Source organism: Caretta caretta, chromosome 2 (assembly GCF_965140235.1).
Source record: "Caretta caretta isolate rCarCar2 chromosome 2, rCarCar1.hap1, whole genome shotgun sequence".
NCBI classification, from domain to species: domain Eukaryota; kingdom Metazoa; phylum Chordata; order Testudines; family Cheloniidae; genus Caretta; species Caretta caretta.
This window is the reverse complement of record NC_134207.1, coordinates 224,457,184-224,481,188: the sequence shown is the minus strand read 5'-3', so window position 1 is coordinate 224,481,188 and position 24,005 is coordinate 224,457,184. Positions and strand designations below refer to the sequence as shown.

The window sequence follows — 24,005 nt, the reverse complement described above, 5'->3', positions numbered from 1 at the left end:
TCCTTCACTTATTCCCTAGTCAGATACGTCACTGTTTTCTTATCTGTGGACATCTGCTTCTCCAGAAGATTTGTAGGTTTATTTCACCAGGGCTTTTGGAGTAGCTATCTGAACTCAGTGAGCATGACAAAACTATGGCATTTTGAAAACTGCCCCAATTTTTGAACCAACTTCTGGAAGTGCATACACAATTTACCTTGGAAAATGGGAAAGGGTCCAAAAATGCGAGGTCTCTGCTAAGAGTAGAAGCAGAAGCTTTACCCCTAGTTTGCACTAAAAGTTTTCCCCAACAATGTGATTAACTACATTTGTGTCATTCCCACACCTCTCTACAAACACTGATTCAAATTACATTTACCTATTATGAGCCAGCAGTTTCGGGTCTGAATGTGCATCTAAACTGTGGGCGTCTGCATTTTTGTGTCACTCAAATGCAGCAAACAGAACTACTGATATGACACATGATTCAATCCAACTCTTCCTGTGAACACTAATTTAGCTTTCTATATTCTTTTCTTGCTCATATATGTATTTTATATCCTTTTCTGATTTGCACCCTCTAAAGTTGTTATGCCTCTTTGTAGTTCTTGCACATCTGTGATTTAAAGTTTTAAAGATATTACTTAAATTAAGGTGGATGGCTTAGAGCAGGGAGAGAACACTGAGAGTTCCTTCCTTTACAATTCACCCACACAGGAGACATTCAAAATTTGTCTGCAAAGTGCTAAGTGGAAGTGTGAGGAAGCCAGTACTGTGTGAAGCAACCCTGCCCCAAGGGGTATGTGATGAGTTCAGTCATGACCCTGTTTCCCAGACTTCCATCCATCAGGAAACTATCAAGCACTTGTGCTGTGGAAGCACTGACTAGACCTTTTTAAAAGGTGTGTGGTAGTAAGATCCACTGTACAACAGGTTCCCCAAGCATACCTTGAACAGCCGTAAGGCCCTCCCCCACAGCACTCCAGCGCTGGAGGTGTTCCCCACTCTTTACAGTCCCATGGCTCTCCACAGCCATAATTTACTTCTAAATTAGTGGACCTAGCAGACAAGATTCAAAATTACACATTGCACATTTGATTCACAGGTGGTTGTGTAAAAATTGGATTAAAGTGATAGGGATCTTTGATATCATATTTTTTAAAAGTGCATTGAATGTCTCTGGGTAAGTGTATTCCACAGCTGGGAGTGTGCTTCCAGCGCAGGTAGACAGACATGCCCTAGCTCTGCTTGGACTAGTGTGCTAAAAATAGCAGTGTGGCTGTGGCAGCATGGGCAATAGGCTCAAGCTACCCACCCAAGTACAGTCCCACATGAGTACCCAAGCTGCTAGCCTGAGCTGCTGCCTATGCTGCTGTGGTCATACTGCTATTTTTAGTGCACTAGCTTGAGTGGAGCTAGCATGTGTCTCTCCACCCACGCTGGGAGGCAGACGCCCAGCTGCAGTGTAACATATCCTTTATGTCAACAAAAGGCCTAGCTCTGGCTTAGGGACAGTTCTTGCCCGATACCATACATGATTTAGTCTTTAACTGTGTTTCTGGTGCTACACCAGCTACTACAACTGGAATAATAAGTTTGTCTTGAACATGAAATACCCTCTCCTTTAACTTGTACAAAATCCCACTGGGCAAATCCAATCAAATCACAATTTCAGAGGTAGAGAACTATGGTTAATTTATTGTGGGTTCATGACTGCTTTTTCAATGCCAAGATGAAGCCCTGAAAGTTCATCAATTAATGGTAACTACATTTATAGGTCTAAAAATCAGTTGTTAACATGGACTTTGTCCTGAGATTTTTTTTAAAATCCTGGAATAGTTTGAATCCATGGATATATAATGGCTTTTCAAGTTTGAGGCATTAATTTAAATCCAATTCTGGCCTCACCAATTTAAAATATTTCTAATCAGATTGCTGTGATGGGAAACTTTTAGACAGAAAATATTTAGTGCCATTAGGTCAGTTTCTCATGGAATAAACTCTCCTTAACCAAATACATAACAGCCTACTCATAGCTATATCAGCTAAAAGTCTTTGCACACACTAACGATAGCATGAAGGAAATTAACTGTTACCTACCTGCAGTCTTTCTAAACCAAGACAGAGGCAAGTTAGTGAAACCAAATGGAAATATTATAAATTGGTGATCTCAGCATAAGACAGGTGCCTGGCAAATGAACATCCAAGCTCATCCTCTAGTTTTATAATTAAAATATTTTATTCATATCTTGCCAGCTCTGTGCTAGGAGCTTCAGACAGCTTAGCAGAAAAGGTATCTTTCCAAAAGAACTTGCAAGATGAATTCATAACTTAAAAATCACAGGAAGGGGCAACTGATACAAAGTAGTTCCCTAGTTCCATCATTGCACATTACATCATAAAACAGCGCATCAATTTGATTTAAATGTTATCATGGCATTTTTGGAAATTCTGGAGCTGGGTAGCGCTAGGAACAAATGAACCATAGGACCTATTATGAAAAAAGTTGGGAAAACTCGCCTGTCATTTATAATATTGGGGTAGGGTGGGAATCTGCAAGTTGCACTAGTGGTGAGATAGAATATTCACACTACTGAAAAAGGTCAAACAACCAAATTTGAAAGGATACATCAAGTAGAAAGAAAACAGTTTTACAAAACCAAAAAGGGCCAAATCCTGGGGAAAAGGAATTTGTTCTGAAAGAAAACATTACATGGCTGGGAAACACGATTGTCAGCACCAAATAATCAGGGTGTCTACACAGCTTGGCCATGGCTGCTACTACAGGGCATTGGGTACATGTTCTGAACTCTGTGGCTTGGGTTGGGTGACCTTCAGTGGCACCTACTGCACAAAGTTTCCTTCGCAGTTTTGCATCTGAAACAGGCTAAGTAAAACAAAAGCAAAAACTGACTGTAATAAAGACTGCTGATCAGAAAAGAATTTCTTAAAGGTGATTAGAACCCTTCAGACAAGAAAGGCAGCAGAATATCGTTTCAGCGCTTAATAGCAAACTATTATGTGAGTAGAGGTGAAATCTCAACTTGTACTTTTTCTCCAGCTGTGGAGACTGAACCTCAAAAGACATGAAAGTGAGTTAGATGGATGGCGTGAAAAAAATATTTCAATTTCTAGCAGCTGTCCTGGTTTACTGTGAATTAATAAACACCTACAGACAAAATTAAGATGCTTATTAAAGATTGGTAAGTTTTTACAGCAATGATAATAGTGAAAATTGATATAGTTTTCAAAGGCCTATTAGAATTTAAACTAGATGCATTTTGTTCTAAATAATAAATTATCCAGTGTTGTTCGCTTCTGTTACTCAGACTACACAGGCAGGAATACTCATACAGATACACATTGACAAATGGCAGCACTATACCGTGGAATATCTTCTATAGGAATCTCTACCATATTAAACTCATTTATCCATTAGTAATTTTTCATTAAATTATCCTGTTTCATTGGTTCCTGGCCAAAACAAAGACAAAAGAAGTAAGTTTTTATTTTAAAAAGAAAAAAAACCTCAGTAGAAGGAATTCCTGATGCAGCTACTGCTCACAGAGCTATGGTTGTAATGCAATCTCTGACACACAGTATTTACATAAATGCCACATCACAAAACAGGTAGCTTGTTTCGCTTGCATTTTAATGGTGACATGCAGTGTGCTTCATTACTTTGGGCCATATTTTGCCCTGTCTACCTTCTTCCCCCAGCATCCTACCATAGGCTGAGCCCAATCCTTGTTCCTGCTAAGTCAGTGGCAAAATTCCATTAACTTTTGGCATTATGGTTCATATCATAGCATACACATTTCTCTCTGAACTACTTATATGGTGCTCATCACCATGGTATCTGAGCACCTCACAATTATTAATGTATTTATCCTCACAACACCCCGTGAGATACAAATGTGCTATTATCCCCATTTAACACATGGGGGACCTAGGTACAGAGAGGCTAAGTGACTTGCCAACATTCACACAAGAATCTGGTGGTAGAATAGGGACTTAAACCCATCTCTCCCAAATTCTAAGCTAGGACCCTAACCACTGGACCAGGCTTGAACATGTTTGATTGGCTGCCCTCAGCCCCAAATTTCTCTTTTGAAAAAGAGGAAGGGAGGCACTTACAAGGAGGGCAGCAGAAAAACCCTTAAAAGAAGAAGGCATTACCATTTTTTTTCACATGCTATTTCAAGAGTGCTCTATGAGAAACTGGCATTATTTAACTATTACTCAGTTTCTTTAATTCCATGTTCACCGTATCCCTTTAAAATGGTGACTGATAGAATATGAGTCCTGATCACATAAGAAACAGCACCTCTGCTTTGGATGGCAAGTATGCTATTCAGAGGCTTTATGCAGATACTCTATCAGGCTTAGTGATTCTATGGTCATGCTTGTATGTCTGCATTCTTACAGCATCAGAGTACTATTCAACACTGCCAAGTGGGCCTAACTGAACAACCAAAAAAGTCAATGTTACTGTAAAGACTTGTTCCACCCACTTCTTTACGCACTGAGTGAACTCAGACCATTTGGAAACAAAAAGTCATTTTATGTTGCTCAGTTGTTTATAATCAACACACATAATGTAGCCAATTATAGTGAGAACTTTATTTTTAACCATCTCTTTCAATTCTAAGGAAACTGAGTCATAACATAAACCTACTGCCCATAGTTCAATTTTAATCCACAAAAAAAGCTTCCTATATTTTATAATAGTGGGTCAAATCTTGTGCAATGTTCTAGGCTCTGAAGACCCTAATATAACAAAACTTCCATCATTCAATGACCCAGAAGGGGGCAGGCAGAGAGGAAGGAGAAGGGGACTCCACAATTCCAGCTCCCTCAGACCACATATGATAGTTTAGCTTTGTTTCTTTTCTAAAACTTTCTTTAGTGATTAAAGTATACCTGGGGGTTTGGCTGGTTCAGAGAACCAGAGCCAACGCTGGGCATAAGCAGACTAAGCGTTTATGGCCCTGAGCAGCTCAAGGGGGCCCCCTATTAATTATTAGTATGTGTTGCATGTGTAGGCGGCCCCCCCCCAAATATTCCTGCTTGGGCCCCCAATGAGCTAGCATCATCAGTCCTGTCTGTATATACTGTTATTCTGGGAGTTACCAAATGAGGCTGTTAAACATAGCCCTGCAAATTCTGAGCGTGCAAGCAGTGTACACTTTGAAGAAAGGCTGTATAGTTGTTATTTCTGTGTTGTAGTTTCTTATTTGGGGAGCTGTTGCAAGCAACAGCAGCTCTCTGCCTTAATCTTTCTAACCATAGTCAACTCTTGGTGCAGGGTTGCTTCCTGGGAACTAAGCATTGGTGTTTGGGCTGAGATTCCTGAAAATGAGGCCTGCTGCATACTGTTTGTGACCACCTCTGTTCCAGATATATATAGTGTAAACAAACAAGCGACACTGTGAAAATACTCTGCATCTCTGATTTCTCCTTTAGGGGGAAATTCTACTACTGTTGGGCAGATGGGCGACCCTGTAGATAGACTGATTGATCTCAATTTCACTGTGAAATAGATTATGAAAGAAAAATCAATACAGCTCTCTCTTATTTGTGGCCATCTGTCTGTACATGTGTCTGTGTGTGAGACTTCAGTGGGGTTCACTGGGATGTAAGGTCAGGGCAGAATTAGGGGACAGAAGGGTTGGGGGAAGAGAGAGAAGTCAGTGATTTGTGTTTCCTAATTTATTTCTCAATAAGAATGAGACCATGAAATTTTGATCCAGGGTCTGAAGGGAAATACGGTCCTTCATGGATGTGGTTTACAATTTCAAAATATTGGACATGCTGAGGATTCATGTAGGTAGATAAACACTATTTTAATAAAAGTTCAGAGAGAACAAGGGATTGCCTGGATATGCATGTCCTGCATATCACTGGCTGAGGAGGGACGTTTGAAGCAAAGCAGTTATTGTCAGGGTTTCAGTATACTGACATTTCCTTTTGAGAAAAGAGCAGGAAAAAAACTAGCTCTTAGGGAGCCCAAGATTTTATAGATCCCAAGCCAAGCCTCAGTCATGATAACCAACATGCTGTCAAAGAATGTACTTGATCAGACCTTGTATCATTAATAGAGACAGTCATCACCAAATGTAACAAGTAAGAAATGTGACAGCAGATTGGAAAAAAAACAGGCTGACAAAAGGATCTCTATCACTGAGCTTGACTCCACCTGCCTATTGGGAACATGGGCCAGTAAGACGATGGGCATGCTCCACTGGGGGCCAACATCCTGGAGTCGCACAGTGTCAGCTGTTCCTTCCTCAGAGATGAGATTCTGGGAATGTGGGTTCTGAGACCACAGCCACAGGAGGAGGAAGGCGTGATCTTGTCTTTCCTTTCTCTTACCTTGGCTGATAGAAAGGAAGGCGGGTTCAGAGTTAGAGTTCAGCCCAGGCTTGGGAGATTCAGGTTCAAGTCCCTGTTTTGCTACAGCTTTCCTTTGTGACTTTGGTCAGGTCACTTCGTCTCTCTGTGTATGCCTCAGTCCCTCACCTGTAAAATGGGATCATAGCACTTCCCTACTTCACCAGGATGTCGTTAGCTGCTTAAATACTATGTAATAGAGGCCACATAAGTACCTAAGAAAGGTGGTGGCCACCAATATATATATGTGAAAGGGAATTTTTTTTAAAGGGGTGATTTTGGCTTCACCCTGATGTCCAACAGCCTGTGACCCATCTTTGCCTCATGGCCCCAGTGCCAAGAAACAATGCCCTCAATGACTTTCAACAGCTGACTCTTTGCACTGAACACAAACTATTATTTCAACAAGTTTTGTTTCTAAACAGGTCAGAAGGCCAGCTGCAAGTACTATGTTTTATTAGACTAAGCTGACTACTAAACAGAGACGTGATAGTAAAAGCACTGGATGAGTTATCACCCTTCCTACAGTGTTCTACCGTAAACAACCTAAAACACTGCAACTAGAAGTATTGTTCCTAGTGCACCTGAGGGCATTACAGTAGTATTTTTAACAGGCATATAGACACCAAAAAAAGCTTGACTATAACTTTGAATTGTCTTAAAAATGGAACTGTTCTTAACATGGTCTGATGTGATTTGAATAATGGGGTTTCCAACAACTTGCTATTTTTTAGCTTAGGGCAGGTAATAACTTTGGCCTAGTATAAACATCTCCCCCTAAGCTGTATGCATGCAGAAGAGTCTCATGCATGGATCATGCCCTGAGGATGAAATATATATGAGGGTGTATGTGGGTATATGCACATAAACAGCACCATCCTGTGGACCCTGCAAAGGACATTAGAGCTATGGTCTGTGCAGGGGACGGAGAAGAACACTGGCCAGGAAGGCGGGAGCAGTGGTTGAGTGTGGGGTGTACATCTGTCATGTGGATGGCCTCAGCCCCCTGTGGTTCCCAAGGATTTGCCATCTTTGGGTGCACAATATCCTGTGAAATAGTCCACAGCATGACTATGTGGGAGAAATGCTACCTGGGATCCTTATGGAGATTTTCTCCCCTCCTATGGATTTTAATGATTTGGGACACTGAAAGGATCTCCATGGAGAATCATATTCTACCTACTGCAATAACAAGTATTTTTTACTCCTTCCATGGGCTTATATCTAATGGCCAAACACTGTAGTTGTTAATCAGGTAAAATGCATATTGACTCCCAAGACTGGCTCTACCACTGGAATGAGCACAGTGGTTGAAAAGATCCCAGACTCTAGAGAGAAGCTGGATCAAAACAGTAGCGCAGTGCCTGTGGAAAAAGATATTGCCATGAATATCTACATAGCATCAAATTCCACATTACTTTCTCCAGGCACTTTGAGCTCTTCTGGTTTAGACAGATATTTACTTGGTACAGAGTGGTAAAAAGTTTCAGAGATGTGTTATGTTTTGCTCAGCTGTCCTTAAATGCTGTCAAAGTCCTGCTATCTCCTGGTCCTTTATGGATCTGTTTTATTTTCCACTTCTCTGGATTCAGATTTACTGATATTTTTTAAATATAAAGATCATCTAAGAGCTCTGGTGAACACACATGGAGAGCTGCCAGTGCAAAGCTCTTGCAAGGGAAAGAAGTAAACAGGAGACAGATTTATTCTATATATTTCTGAGCTATAACATACATTTTTTATGGCTGATGAATGGTAGGAAATTATTATATTTTTTCTGGAAAATTCAATACAGAAAATTCAATAAAAACTGTCTAGATCAAATTCTCTGACCAGATACTTGACTGTGAAAAGCACCTGGAAGCTTAACAATGTAAGCCGAAGTTAAAATCAAGTCTTTCTCTCTTTTCTTTCAAGGGTGTTTGTGTGAAGCAGGAAAGGATCCTGACTACCAATCTGGAGTTTAAATACATTTTGTGGAAGTTTCTTGTAAAACAGAAACAGGGCCGGCCCACAACATTTTGGCACCTGAGGCAGGGAGCTCAAATGACACCCCCATGCTCCCTCGCTTGGGCCAAAACTTTGAAAGGTCTCAATTCTGCCTTCTCTCTGTTCTTCTCCTCTCATGGTACTGCTCTGCTACCTACCCCAATAAAAGAAAACTAACATGCCTTGTTCAAAAATTTTAAGTAACACTTAACTTTAAAACGCCTGAACAGCAAATGTTACTTTTCTTGTCTGCATAGTAAACAGTGGCATTTTTATCTGTTTGAATAATCAAAGTGGTGCTTTCCGTGCCTTCTTGGTTGCAAAGATTTGAACTGCTTCCTGCTGAAGGTCCAGTCTGGGCCAGCTCGTGCTCTGTTGAGATGGTTGCAAGGCTGACCAGCCTCTCCTGTGTCATTGTGGAGCGTAGATGTATTTTTATTATCTTCAGCTTGGAGAAGTTGCATTCTCCACTGGCACCTGTTACAGGAAGTGTTAGAAGTATGCGCAGAGCAACAAAAGCATTTGGAAAGAGGGTGGTCATCTTATTTGTGCACATATATTCCAGAACAGCCTTTGGAGTTGATCCTGCTGAAATGTATCTTGAAAGGGCTTTCAGTTCACCACCTAAATCACTCGCATCAATATCGCGCATGTCATCATGTGTCAACATTGTCTCTAGTGCCCTGCATTGCTGGTGTAGGTCTTCTTCAGGTATAGTGAGGAATTTTAGAATAGCATACAACATCCCAAATATACTGCTGTGTTCCTTGAGCTGCATGAAACGTTCTTCAACTGACTGTATTGCACAATCTGGCACCTGGTTAAAGAATTCAACTTTGAATTGTTGTTTGGGGTCTCCTATGGGATTATCTCGTGCCTCATAATCAAAATGTCTTCTTCTTCAATGACTCTTGTATTCTTGAATGGGTGGGAAAATAGCCTCAGTGTGAAGTTCCTCTGCCAACTTTTGTGCACTCTTCAGAACGTTTTGAAATCCCTCATCTGACTGGTAAGACTGTAGGTATGACTTTGCTTTGTCCAGTTGTTCCATTGCTCCAGCTATATCAAGGTCAACACCTTGGAGTCTCTTGCTTACAACATTTATTTCAAACAGTATGTCATGCCACAACACTAAGCCACACAGAGATTTGAAGTTATGTATGTTTCTGGTGATTCCATTTCCCTCTGCCACTGTTCTCCCACAAACAGTTCCTGTCATAGCATTATCCTCCATAATGGCGACTATGGCATCATCTATCTTCCCAATTTGGTGTTTGATAGGCTTTATCACCTCCACTTGACTTTCCCATTGTGTGGCACTCGGTGGTTTCAGTGTCAGAGAGGATGTTCCCAGATGTTGCTTCAAAATTTGCCATTGATGAGTTGATGCAGAGAAAAATACATAGATACTTTGAATTACATTAAAAAATTCAGCAGCCTCACTAGAAGCTGATGCTGCATCACAACCACCAAGTTCAATGAATGAGAACTGCATGGGACAAAAAAAACTTGAGGGTTTAACTCTCGGATCTGTGTCTGCACTGCTCCATTCTTTCCTCTTTGTTGGCACCATTATTGTAGCCCTGACCTCTCATGTCAGCTATCGCAATTCCCGTATCTTCCAGTTTTTTAAGAAGCACATTTGTCATACCAGCTCCTGTAGTATCATCAATGTCAATAAATTCTAGAAAATGCTCTCTGACAGTCACCATTGCAGGGACATTTTCACTAGGTTCTGCTGGTGTTACAAAACGCACCATTAAAGTCATTTGTTCCATATGGCTGATGTCAGGTGTGCAGTCCAGAATAACAGAGTAATATCTTGCAGACTTCAGATCTGCCACAATCTTCTGTTTGACTTTTGTTGCCAGTAACTGTATGATCTCATTTTGAATTGTCTTTCCAAGGTAGTGGTGTGTGTACATTTCTTGTGTGGTGACTCTTCTTAGATGTACAGCATCAAACTCGGCCATCAGCTCCACATTTTAAGGAAGTTTCCATTGTTTGGCACATACAGCTGATCTGAAGTGCCACGCAGTGCTAGGTTTTGGATAGCAAGCATTCTCACAATGGCAATGAGCCTTTTCAGTTGCTGCTTTCTGTTATTCCCTCTCACCTTTTCTCCTACCTGCCTGTTATGTCTTTTGTGTCCTCCTTCCTCCAGCACAGCGCTCCACTATCTCTGTGCATCTAGAGCAGAGAGAATACATATGCACCAGCAGTAGACACAATTTTCTATACTCTGGGTCCTAGTGGCATCCCTCCCACAGTCTGGCACCTGGGGTGGCTGCCTCAGTTCGCTTCATGGTAAGGCCAGCTCTGAACAGAAAAGTAAATATACATGTTTTGTTCCATTAAGGACCAAACACAAATCCTACAGGGCTTCCCTCAGCCAAAGTCCAAAGATATATAGAGAGGCTCTTTTTCGTCAAGTTACGGAGAGGGAAGAAGTGCAGTAAAATGGCCTATAGTTCTCTCAGTTTTAGCCTTCTTCCTGCAGTTCATATGCCGGTTTTCGAACCCCACTCTGGCAGTTTTTCACTGCTCGGCAAAGCAACCAGAAAATCCCTTTCATAAGGGGAATCCCAGGAGGCATAGAACTTGCTACCGCTCCTCTCAGCCTAGGGCCTGCAACTGAGAAATAGGGGTGCGATCAAAGAACCTCTGCACTGTAGCTGTTTTTCTTACAGCCATTTGCGGCTGGGTATAAATTAGAGCAGTCTTCAGGCTGCCGTGATTTATGCTGGGACTAAGCTTGTTCCTGACTAGCACCAGAATACAGGGTACTACAAAGGTGGCATACAACCTTCTTTGCCCTTCCCCTGTCCCGAGCTGCATCAAGCACAGGTCAGAATCTGGGACCCTGACTTTTGGTATTAGACTCATCTCCCAATAACACATCCCCATTAGAACGTTAATGTACTAATTACCTTCAAATATTTGAGTCCAGGGCAGACATCTGTGCTCACAGGGAGAGGGTTCACTCCTTCTCCACTGACTTCTGGCCAGCAGCCATCCACCCTGTCACAGGCTGGAATGAATTTTTTCCTCTGACCATTACTTTTTTAAAAAGTGAAGGTCAGGTTAGACTATTTTGAAGTCAGACTAGATCTATTTCTTTTCTGCTTCCTAAAGATCAATAGGAAATTTTCCAGGTTTGCTAAGCTCAAGCAGGTGCAGTGTTCAAGGCTAGTATCAATGCCTGCTGCTTGGCCTTCATCCCTCAGGAGTCCACAATCCCACCCTAGATTGTTGCCTTTCTTTGAAAGTGGGAAGGATGTCTCCAGTCGTCTCTGGCAGCCTACCAGCATCCCGTGGTCATTGACCTTTTCTTGCCCATGGCAAGTCAGGTTCCCCTCCCTCGCGGCTTCTTTCTGACTCACCGCAAAGGTTGTTCCCCCAACTTAAAGCAGAAGCATCCAGTGGGAGAACTGCTGCTGGCCATACCTGGTTCAAATGACAGAAATAGCACCTCTTAACGGGGGATTGGACATCTGGGGAAAAAGGGAATCCCAAGACCATCCTTCTTTTCTTTCCTCTTTTTTTAAGACCAAGATTGGTCATTTACCCCCTTTGACTTTTCCCCTCTACTCTCCAAATATCAGGGGTTCCATCAACTATTTAAAACAAAAGGCGCACATCGACTTTGTGTTTAGGTGTCTAATTTCTGGGAATTTGGCACTGGACTGCCAGTGGAAATCTACCCCAAACTCTATTTACTAGACAATGAGGACATCAGGTTGGCATTTTTTTTGAGCCTTCTTATTTTCACTGGGAAAATCATCATTGCATTAGCCACCACAATACTATACTTGTGTTTAACAATCCAGTTCAACTCTGCACTCACATAGCTTCTAGTGGTCCCCCACCCCCACCCCGTCCAGGTTTTGTTTTGTTTTTTGTTATGGTTAGTGACAGTTTTTGGTTTCTATGGTTTATCAACGGTTTCCCTTACCCACAGCATTTATTCCTCTGAATGAAAGTCTGGCACGATTGGAAGCTGGAAGGAAAACCACAACTGAATGGCCAGGCACTCACTTAACACTTATCTCTAACCACAGGCTGATACGGTTACTGGATTTGACTAACGGCTATCAATCAGCCCAACTGTAGACACTTGAGAAGATATCAGCCTGCAAAGCCTAGCAGGAAAATGTAAGCTAAACAGCAGCACTATGTATTTTACATAGGGCCTATCTACTTTAATGACAACATCACTGTCCTGAGACCTCTTACCTCTTTTTTTCTGCTTGATAATCCTCAAATTTACTCTGATTGTCCACCCTTCCTTCCCTTCATTAATGTGCATATGTCCTGTATCCAGAGTCAGTGGGAGTTTTGCCACTGATTTAGGATTGAGCGGAAAACATTGTTTGTCAACATACTAGAACAACATGGACCAGTGCACACTTCTGCCTTTCCTTTGTCTGTTAGTAGAGCTTCAATCAAGATGTCACTGTTAACCTGTCAGACTGGGAAAACAAAGGGTTAAATTAGTGGCCTGAGTTCAGCCAGTCTTGATTATACGAATCCAAGAGTCCAGTAGAAATGCTGAAAAGAAAAATCTCTCTGATAGACTGGCCACTTGTCTAGGGAGGAAGAAGAATCCTGTTTCATTAGGTCTGGTTTGGAAAAACCATCAGCCTCCCACACATCCATATGAACATGAATGGCAGAGGAATAAAGGAGAAAAAGTGCAGAGTACAGAAGTCCTCAGTGCTGACTGGATCTTTCCAAGGGATGAAATCTGCTCCCAGTACAGTTGCTCTGGTCTGTGTTGAACTTTTATGGCACTTGCACTTAAATCATTCTTGTAACAAAGCAAGATAATTTCCAAAAATGGCAAAAACTCACTCTGGCCAAAACTGTATCCAACCTTGGTTCAAAGGTTGCAAATTGAGCTGCGGAGCTGTTACAACTGTAAGCAGCACTGTCCACCTTAATTTTTTAAAAACAAACAGAAGATTTGTTTTTAAGTTTTCCTGCCACCAATACCAAACAGATAAGTGGATACTTGCTAAATAGGTTTTTGTGCTCTTGGTCCAGTAGATACGCTGGTTTAAATGTCACTGTAAAACACAAGATAATATGATTTCAAATTTGGTGTTTGAAACTCGTTGCATAATAAAGATACCAGTTTTCTCTTACATCTCATTTAAGGGGCCTGCCACTTTACAGGGAAATCCATAGGTATGAGCAGCGTTCATATGTCGTATATCTTTGCATGGCTATTTTTTTACCCTCTCTCCTCAATATCCAGTCAGAGATGTCTCCCTTTTTCCTTATTTTCTCTTATCCTTTCAATTCTTGCTGTCTCCGCTCCTTTTACCTTTTCTGATATTTATAGTTTTGAAAAGCATCTGATGACCCTGTTCTCTCTCTGCTTCAGGGTGGCATTTCAGAAATCTGTCCAAGCAGCAGTGGGGGCCTAGAAAGATACGTTTTAGGGTATGAGCTGCAAAGAGACGAAGAGCTGACTATGCAGAGAGATACAGGAAGGCTGTAAATAAACTGAAATACTCCAGCAGCTCCACATCTACAGTGCAGTGCCCACCAAGATAGGGAGGAATCAGTGACTAGATATTCTCAAGCACAGGTATGCATCTGACTAAAGAACTAGCATGGGTCTGAAATGAGACCATATTGAATAAAGGTCTCCAGAGATGTTACTGATGACACGTGTCAAAGATTAAAAAAGGAACATGGGCTCCACTCATCCCACTCTTCTGTTACCAACAAAAATCAGACTAAATCCTGGCCTCATTGAAGTAACTGCGCCACTCACTCTGACTTCAGCGTGGCCAGGAGTTAATCCATAATGTGTGTACATAAGAAGAAATGGTAAGGGGAGCTCAATGAAGAATGATTCACAGTACAGCATACCAAGTACTACCAATAAACACCATGGCATAAAGACCAAGGGTGAAATCCTGCCCCATTGAAGTCAATGCAAGTTTTACCATTGAGTTCACTGAGGTCAGGATTTCACCCCAAGCGTGTTACAGGTACACCTCTGTTCTCTCCACCCTTCTGGGTCTGCGCTGAGTGCAGGTCAGCTACACCACAGACTCTTCAACCACCTTCTTCACCCTTCACTGAAGCACTTGTTCTAGGGTAGCAATAAGCACCGTATTGATAAAGATGAGCTGGTATTAAGGTGCATGGTACTTTGTTGCGAGTGATATGCTACATGATGCTTTATTGTTGACAACAGGCTTTACAGAAACTTATCCACTTCTGCAACCACAGCAAAATTTTGTATAATTTCAGTTGGAATGATGAAAAAAAGTTTTCTAACTGATGACAGGCTGTTCCTCATATAACTTGCCATTTAGATCACCTGCGTCAGGCCGGGCACAAAGTTTTGTGTATATCCTTGAATCCGAGCCAATGGGGAAGTGCCTTGCGAAACATAAAAAACCTCTACTATTGATCTATGATTAAGGCTGATTCAGCAGAAAGTTATATTTCAGTCACACAAATCTGAAATAAGACCTATACTCTGGCTAATCCAAGCATAACCAGTCTGTTGCAGCCTTTGGGTCACTGTAAGCACTATGAGCCAGATTCTGATAGCCTTGCTTCTGGTAGTATCCTATTCCCAGAACAGTTCCAATGAAGTCAATGGGACTATTTGTGGAGTAGGATAGCCTTACTCATATTGAGTAGTATCTTATATCACAAATAGTCCCATTGACTTTTTTGAAATTATTCTGGGAATGAGACAACACTCAACATGAGTAAGGCTATCAGAATCTTATCTGATATAAAGAGAACATCAGAATAGCAGTTAGAAATTATAGAAGTTTAAAAATATTTTCAAGTGAAAGCAAAGGAGAATGGCGGAAGGAATGGAAAATAAGTCTCTCGTGATTTGCCAAAAGAAAAGGATGCCTGGAACGCTGGACCAACTGGTAAACTTAAAAAAAAACAAAAACAACTCTCCTTCTCTCACCCCCTCAATGCCAGATGAAAAGCAGATGGGTAGTGAGCTAACTTCATTTATTTTTCAGCAGAATTAGCTGCTACACTTATTGAACGTTTTGGAAATAATCCATGGGAGTTTGCAAAATTTTACAGTTTATTGCCACCACGTTCACAGTAGAATACAGTCTCTTTTGCAATTTATTAAGGATGTTAAAAAGACAACATATATCATACAAAGGTTATTGCAAAATTGACTCAATGCAACAATCCATAAAGAAGATATTCAATGCTATTCACTGTAGTTTAATGACAGTGAAGCCTTAAATTGGGTTTATGACATATGTTGGGCTCCTGCATGTTCAAATATCATTATCTGTAAGTCATAATGTTACTAATTGAACAACGTAGCACATATACACTTGGCAGATTCCTGACACACACAGTTTTTGACTGTCTCCCAGATTTAGGACTGAGAATGTCAAAATGACCCTGTCTTTGGCAGGGACAACAGAAGGCCTGGTTGTATCAAACTCTACTTGAAATCAAATCTTATTTCTGCTAAAAATCTGCCATTTTTTACCCTTAATCCAATATTTGAATTTGCACAATTGTTCCTAATTCAATTGATCATGTTAGATTTGTGGATTTGGAAAGTGAATGCTGCGTTATAAAAAATGAAAATTTAATTTATAGGGTTCACATAAGGCAATTTTATAGGGTTTATACAAGGCAATATTTCATCTAGGGAAGTACTGTAAAATAGATGACAAAAAATTTTTTTGAGCAGATCATAAAGCGTCCTCTGTTTGGTTGTCATGTTTTACTGTCATTATCAATGCAAAAATGAAACTTTTTTTTTATGCTGCAAGTGAAATCTTGGAAAAGTCAGTGTCATTGTGAACCTTCTATGGAATAAAATTTAGTATCTGAAAGTTTGCAATGGAGGACTTAACTGAAACTCCTAAAATCCACATTCTCATTTTCTGATCTCATTTATGAGTCACACACAGAGGGTGGAGTGTAGTAAATCTACTCTGGCCATTTGACTAGGCAATAAGCCCAAGAACAAATATATTTCAATGTGTTAACATTAATAAACAGTGAAATCCCAAAATCCTTTTGCAAGGCTTCAGTTAGCATTCTGAACTTCATATATCGCAAATTCATCTTTGTCAAGAAGTATTGCTATCGCATGGTTGTTTCTAGAGGCCATGGTTACTGTGGCTACACCTTTGTAATTTGTATAAAACGGACTATTCATTTTTAAGCTCAAAGGTGAGCCATTTTCCTTTAGATTTTCATATTCATTTATTTAAAAGGTACATCATTTTATTTCACAGTAGCTGTTCCAAAATGGTGTATGAGGTTTCTCTAGGCATGTCACCATAGACTGTATAGTAAGACCATATAATTCCTGCAGTAGTTTCTGGTTTTCATCCAAAATGCATTATATGGGATAATAAGATCAAGTAAGTATAATACTCAAGAGAATACTGAAAAAAGAACAAGGAGTACTTGTGGCACCTTAGAGACTAACAAATTTATTTGGGCATAAGCTTTCGTGGGCGAAAACCCACTTCATCAGATGCACGGAGTGGAAAATACAGTAGGAAGATATATGTATACAGAGAACATTAAAAAATGGGGGTTGCCAACACTGATAGTTAATTTAACAGAATCAGCCAAAAATAAGTCTTATTTCTGACTACATTTAAGTTTTACTACCTACATTACCCTAGACATTGTCAAAACAGTTTATTCTTCAAAAAGTCCCACCTCAGTCTGTTTCTAGAAATTGACATTACAGTGACTTTCCAGATCTCAAGTATGCCAAGAGATGACTACAAGCAAACATCTGGAACTCAAAAAGCGCAAACTCCAGAAGTAAGATGGCTATGTCGTATTGAAGGCTATGTCTTTCCTTCCTCAAAACAAATCATTTCCAGAATCCTACAATATACACCTCTATCAATAGACCCTTCAGCCCCTATTTATCTATATCTCAGCCATCTGGATTCAGGTGTTATGTTCTTGTTTCAGTGTTCACATGTGCTTTTTTAAAAGAAAACAACGTTTTAAAAAGGGCTGTGGGAGACTCACAAAAAACATCCAAGATGGAAGTCACAACCCTGAGTTATATATAATGGGCTTTTGTAATTCCAACTGTAAATAAAACATGCTTCCAATCTTCTACTGCATACAGTGTTACAATATATAGTACTGTATATTTCTGCATAATTTCCACATTAAAAATAATGATGACAAAACAGTATTTCTTACTTTCGACGGAACATTTCTGCAAATATGCAGCCAACACTCCAGAGATCAACTGGTGTTGCATAGCTGGATTGAAGCAAAACTTCAGGAGCTCGGTACCACAGAGTGACAACCTGTAAAACAAAGAGGAACATATTAGGAGAAATATTCAATTGCAGAAATACCAACTAGTGTGTGGGGTTGCCCAGTGACCCAGATTGCCTTAAGCTTGTATGGTCTCACACACTAAGGATGGTCAGGTTTGGTCACTGCTTAGATGACAGTCCTCTAAAGAAAATCCAGGTGCTGCCAGAAGTGGTGTGGAGGAGTCAATAGGTGGGATTATTCCTTCTGAATCGTGGTATTTGAAGGCACTGTACACTAATTTAAAGGATGAGTCAAAAAACCTAGTCCCAACTCACTTATGGCCATTAAAGCTTCCATGGCATGTTCTGCAGAAGTAGAGATATTAAGATCTCTCCCCCCTTGCCCCTGCTTGCCCCTTGCCCATCAAAAAAAAAAAAAAAAAAAAAAAAGAAGCAACAAGCTACAAGCTAAAAACTAACCAACAAGAAACTCACAAGCCAATTAAGCCAAAAACAAGCCCGATTTCTGCACTTTTTTTGCAGGTTTGGCATGTCTGCTTGGTTCCTCTCCTACGCCTCAGTACAGTTAGAATCCAGCCCTAAAGAATAGGATCTTCAGCTGAAGGACAATACTGTATTGGTAGTATGCTGTAGTTATAAACCACAGACAACATTATAAAGAGGGAACAAGGGTCTTATAATTATTGCATTAATTTTGAGATACAAAAATACATGTGTTGGAAAGTGCAGTGTTTCTCTAGGCTCATGAAACTGAAATTTAAAAAGATACAGAAAAAGAAATAATTGCAAAGTAAAAGATAGAAATAGCTTTAAAATACATGTTATTTAAAATGGTGAGTGCTGAATTTAAAGACCAGTACTCAGAAACATATGACAAAGGTGGGTTTTTTAAATAACAACAATATAATTGTCCTCTTAGCAGAAATAACAATGCAAGTAATCAGCTGAATTTGCTGCTGAGAGCCAGCTGAAACAAAAGCAAATACAACATTTATTACAATCATTACATGCCCTGACAGCATCTGGAGGTGTGGAATGGATAGAGGAGGGAAGTTCAAGGATATTTACACAAGTGTCATATTTGCTAAAAGTTCTTTTACATGCTTTGATCTCTATTTATAAAATTTATTTTTGAAACAGTTCAATAACTTAGTGCAAAATAAAGCTGAGCTGAGCCAACTTTGACTTCAAGATACATGCTATGTAAACTGGCACAGCAACAGAAGAAGGCATAATGTAATCCCTTCATTTTCTCTGATTGGTTGGTGTCAAATTGGGATGCTTTTCTAATATATGTACAGGGGAAGGTAAATCTCCCTCAGAAGTTCATTCCAATGAACTTTAATTTGAGGTCAGGATGCCATTATGAACACCACTGATAAAGGCTGCCCAGGGAATATGCTGAATCAGGTGGAGTTCCTTTTTCAATATTTTGTTTAACGATATTAATGTATTTCTCAATGTTTGGTCTGCACGTATGTTCTCTTAGGGCCTTTGGGGAGAAACCCATGGGATAGGAAAAATTACTTTAAAAAATTTGGAGATTTCTAGGGTCATGGATTTCCACATATTCTTTTTTTTCAGATGTGGGGGCAGCCGCCTAACAGAAGGGGAAGAGCAGCATCAACTGAAGACCTATAGGAGAAACAGGACCAAATCTTGCAGATTCTGAACTTGAGATCCAAGTGGGCCTCCCCACACAAAATGAAGGAAAGTTATTTACCCTTCATAACTGTCGTTCTTCAATTTCACTGTGGGTACACATGCACTCCATGAGCATGAGACCACAGAATTCTAGCAAGTAGCGTCCACTGGGCCATACCTACACCTTTGTTCTCCTTTTGCTCTGTGCTAAGAATATAAGGGGTGTTGCTGCCCCACACCTCTCCAGTTCCCCCTCTTACCATGAATCAGAGAGGATCTGAAGCAGAGAGGAAGGAGGGTGAGTAGTGGAACACAGATTGGGATCACACATCTCAAAGAACTCCAGTTACAAAGGGTATGTATGTTTCCTTTCTTCTTCAATTGCTGATCCTGATGTGTATTCTGCTGTGGGTCACTGACAAGCAGTACTCATAGAGGAGGAGGGTGTGAGGATGCAGGCAGTATGGTTGCTTGTAAAACCACTATTCCAAATAATACATCAGCGGAGGAGGATTGGACTGAAGGCACAATGCCTTGTGAATGTGTGGATGGAACTTGTTGCTGCCTTGCTAATATCAAGCAGAGGTACTTCTTGGAATGCTGCTACTGGGGCTGTCTGTACTCTTGCAGAATGAGCCTATACTCCATGTGGGGAAGGAACGTGTGCCAGCTAATAAAACAGGATACAGCCAGAGATCCACTTGGAGATCCTCTGGGAGGAAACAGCTTGTTCTGCTTTGGCAAGAAACAGCCCAGGTGACTTTCTGATATCTTTTGTTCTCTGTAGAATAAAATGCCAAAGCTCATCTCATATGGCAGGAATGAAATCTCTTCTCTAAGCTGGAAGCATGGGGCTTTGGGAAGAACACAGCTAAGTGGATAGTCTGGTTTATGTGAAATTCCGATACTACTTTAGGGGGTGAATTTTGGATGGAGCTGTTGCGAAACCTTGTCTTTACGAAATATAGTGCAAGGAAGGTGTGCCACTAGGGCCCCCGGTTCACCTACCCATTCATCCGAGGTGATGGCAATGAGGAAAGCAACCTTCATAGACAGGTAAAGCATCAAACAGGTAGGCAGGGCTTCAAAAGGTGGTGTGGATTTTTCACACCCCAGAGCAACATAGCTGGGTTGACCTACATTTTAGTGTGAACCTGGTCTTGGATTCCTGGCACATCACTATAGCAGTCACCATGGATCTTTAAGCAGTACTGGCAGCATCGACTGCAGCTTCTAATAAGGGTCTTGCCACTAAACTTCCCTCATCAATAAGACCTCAAACTTGAGCCCTATCCTTCTTCTTCAGGTGCTGGGTCCTTATGTGTATTCCACTATTGATACACATGCACTTCATCTACCTGAGACTGGAGAATTCTAGCAAGTAGTATCCATTGGTCTGCACCTGCATCCTGCTCTCCTCATGCTCCTTGCTGAGGGTATAAGGGGCGATGCAGGCTGACATATTTCCTGTTCCTTCTGACCACCGTCTGGCCTGAGAAGAGTTCCAAATCCCCTCAGAGGAGGTCCAGGCCTCCAACACAAGCTACTGGATAGCCCAGAGCCTACAGATTCCAGCTGAATAGCACTCCGAATCAATGAGGCCATGCTGAAACCAGGAAGAACTGTGTGGCACACGTCAGTTAAGGAAGAACTGTGCCCCTACTACTATGAGAGCAAAAAAGCAGTACTTTGTCCCGACTAAGGGAGTGGAGTTGTTCTTCCATGCTGCACCCAACTCCACAGTCATGCAAGCAGCCATGGAAAAGTCCAGACAACAATACTCACGGGCCACCTCGCTGGATCAGGAGGCCAAGAGTTTAGACCTTATGGAAGAAAGGTGTTTGCTGCCACCAGTCTCTAATTTAGAATTTCCAACTTCGGGGCCCTCTTGGCAAAATATGATTTTTTGATTTATTCTAAGTTCCTGGACTTTTAAAGACATTACCCCCAAACTGGGTGTTTTCTATTCCATGATTCCATTGGCTCCCGCAGTGTGACAGTGAACTGCTCTGGGGCAGGGTAAAGGATTGAATGCTGGTCAGACCAGCACTAACCTCCGTGACAATTTACCCCATAACTGCAGTTCCTTTCCCAGGGAAGCATGCCACATACAGCAGCTGCTCCCTTCCTGCTGGCCACACACCTCAATTTGTAGCAGAGAGTGAATGTGAATTGTACACTTAGAGGGGACGCTGCTATTTACAGAGGACTGGGAAAGCATGTAGCATGGGAACTGCTCCTTCCACATGACCACTGCCTGGCCCACTTCCTTGAAACTTTGCTCCCCTCTGTGCGGCACACACACACGAGTATGTATGTATGTGTCTGTATATCTAGCTACCTCGAGAGAGGGGGCATCTGGTTCTTAATAATTTGGGAATTTAAACAATTATACACTGTAAAAAAAGGCATGCAAGTTTATTTCTGACAAATATCGGATTGCTTCATACTGAGAGGGGAACTTGTTTGCCTTGGGCTGTGTTCTGATAAACTGATCTTTACTGTCTACCTACAAAAGGGTCCGAGTCGTATCAGGGTTTGCAATGTGCAAGTTTGAATTTCAAGATGTGAATCTCAAAATGATTGTTATTTATCAAATGTCAACTTGCACATAAGTAATAACCACAGATAACGCCTATCTTGCTAGGGATCCTCTTTTAAGAAATACAGTATGATGTAGTTTGGTTTTGACATAATTTCACTCACTCTTTTTCACTATAGAAACCAAGCAAATATTTGTGGACATTCCATTAGCATTTACAGATAAGTAGAAATGAAAATTATTCTGAACACAGGATATGGTGAGCTGAACAACTAGCTCATCGCTTCCTCTTAACACTGCACTGTCTTAGTGCTTAGGTAAGCCACATAATCAGTGAGGGGCCCTATCATAGACAAAGAGAGAACTTTGACATTACAGCTTGATAAAGTAACATTTTTAGCATAAAAAAGCATGCATCTGCATTTTTATGTGTTGCTTAACCCTTTATACCTGACACCACTAAAATGGAACGTTGGGGCCACAACTGTAGCAAGGGGGGTTCAACAGGATGAACTTCAGTCCTCTGATTAAACAAGCTCCTCTCTTCAGCTGCCTCTCTTTTCCCAGCCTGTTTGGTTTCTTTAGCTCCTCCTCCCTTAGGGTCTTCCAGGTCCTTCCAAGTAGACAATGTCACCTTCCAGTTCCTCTCCCTTGGCTCTGCCTTCCCTCCATATGCCAGTTTTTCCCTTGCTTCTTCTTCTCAGCACACCTCTGCTGCCCCTAATCTCCAGGCTAACACTCCCTCAAACCTTGCCACTTCCCACTCACTCTTACCTCCCTCACTTTCTCTAATCTGACACCTCCACCACCTTCCCTTTGATTCTCCATAATTTCACCCAGTCTTCTTCCCTTCCTCTTGCTGCATTCAAACCCTCCCATGCCAAATGGCTGCTGTCCTATCCTGTCCAGTTGCCCTTTGCTTTCTCATCAATTGGATGCTCAGGTGGACTAGAGTATCAAACTTTATCTGTTAGTCCAGGGGTGGGCAAACTACGGCCAGTGGGCCGAATCCGGCCCACCAGCCATTTTAATCTGGCCCTCAAGCTCCTGCTGGAGAGCGGAGTCTGGGGCTTGACCCGCTCCGGCGCTCCAGCCAGGGAGCAGGGTCGGGGGCCGCTCCATGCGGCTCCTGGAAGCAGCGGCATGGCCCCCCTCTGGTTTCTATGTGTAGGGGCAGCCAGGGGACTCTGCTCTGAATGCTGTCCCGCCCCAAGCACCACCTCCGGAGCTCCCTTTGGCTGGGAACCGCAGCCAATGGGAGCTCCCTTTGGCCGGGAACCGCAGCCAATGGGAGCTCCAAGGGCGGTGCCTGCAGACGGGGCAATGTGCAGAGCCACCTGGCCGCGCCCTCGCATAGAAGCCAGAGAAGGGACATGCCGCTATTTCCTAGAGTCGCTTGAGGTAGCGCTGCCTGGAGCCTGCACCCCGGAGACTCCCCCCATGTCCCAACCCCCTGCCCCAGCCCTGATCCCCCTCCCGCCCTCCAAACACTTGATCCCAGCCCGGAGCACCCTCCTGCACCCCAAACTCCTCATCCCCAGCCCCACCCCACAGCTCACCCCCCCCAGCTGGAGCCTTCACCCCCCCCCATGCCCCAACCCCAGCCCGATCCCCCTCCCACCCTCCAAACCTCTCAGTCCCAACCCGGAGCACCCTCCTACACCCCAAACTCCTCATCCGCAGCCCCACCCCAGAGCTTGCACCCCCAGCTGGAGCCCTCACCTCCCCCTGCACTGCACTCCCCCACCCCAGCCCGGACCGGCCCCCTCCTGCATCCTGAACAAATTTCTGGCCCCACCCTGAGCCCGCACCCTAACCCCCATTTTGTGAGCATTCGTGGTCCACCATACAATTTCTATTCCCAGATGTGGCCCTTTGGCCAAAAAGTTTGCCCACCCCTGTATTAGTCCAAGAACAAAAAAGCTGAGAGTAATTTGTACTTTGGGACCTGGTAGAAACGTTTTCCTCACCATACCAAGTCACAATTCAGGTCCCCACTCACCAGACAAGCAGGGACTAAAGCTGTTTACAGTGGCTACAGATCACTGCTCTGTCAGGTCAAATATCAAGTGATCTAGGCAGCATCTCCAAATGAAAATAAATGAAAGAAGCTTCTCGGTGATATTATAGAAGCAATTAAACATCCAAAATTCTACCAAAATGTCATC

General features: G+C 42.1%; 1 protein-coding gene across 3 annotated transcripts in view; it reads right to left on the bottom strand.

The window, feature by feature from the left end:
* The window catches only part of LOC125631434 (cyclin-dependent kinase 6), a 225,418-nt gene that overhangs the window by 66,814 nt on the left and 134,599 nt on the right, over positions 1-24,005 (bottom strand). For all 3 annotated transcript variants that reach the window (XM_048838145.2, XM_048838144.2, XM_048838146.2), the window contains one exon: positions 17,569-17,678. In XM_048838145.2, the coding sequence (XP_048694102.1) occupies positions 17,569-17,678 (110 nt within the window). The remainder of the gene's footprint in view (positions 1-17,568; positions 17,679-24,005) is intronic.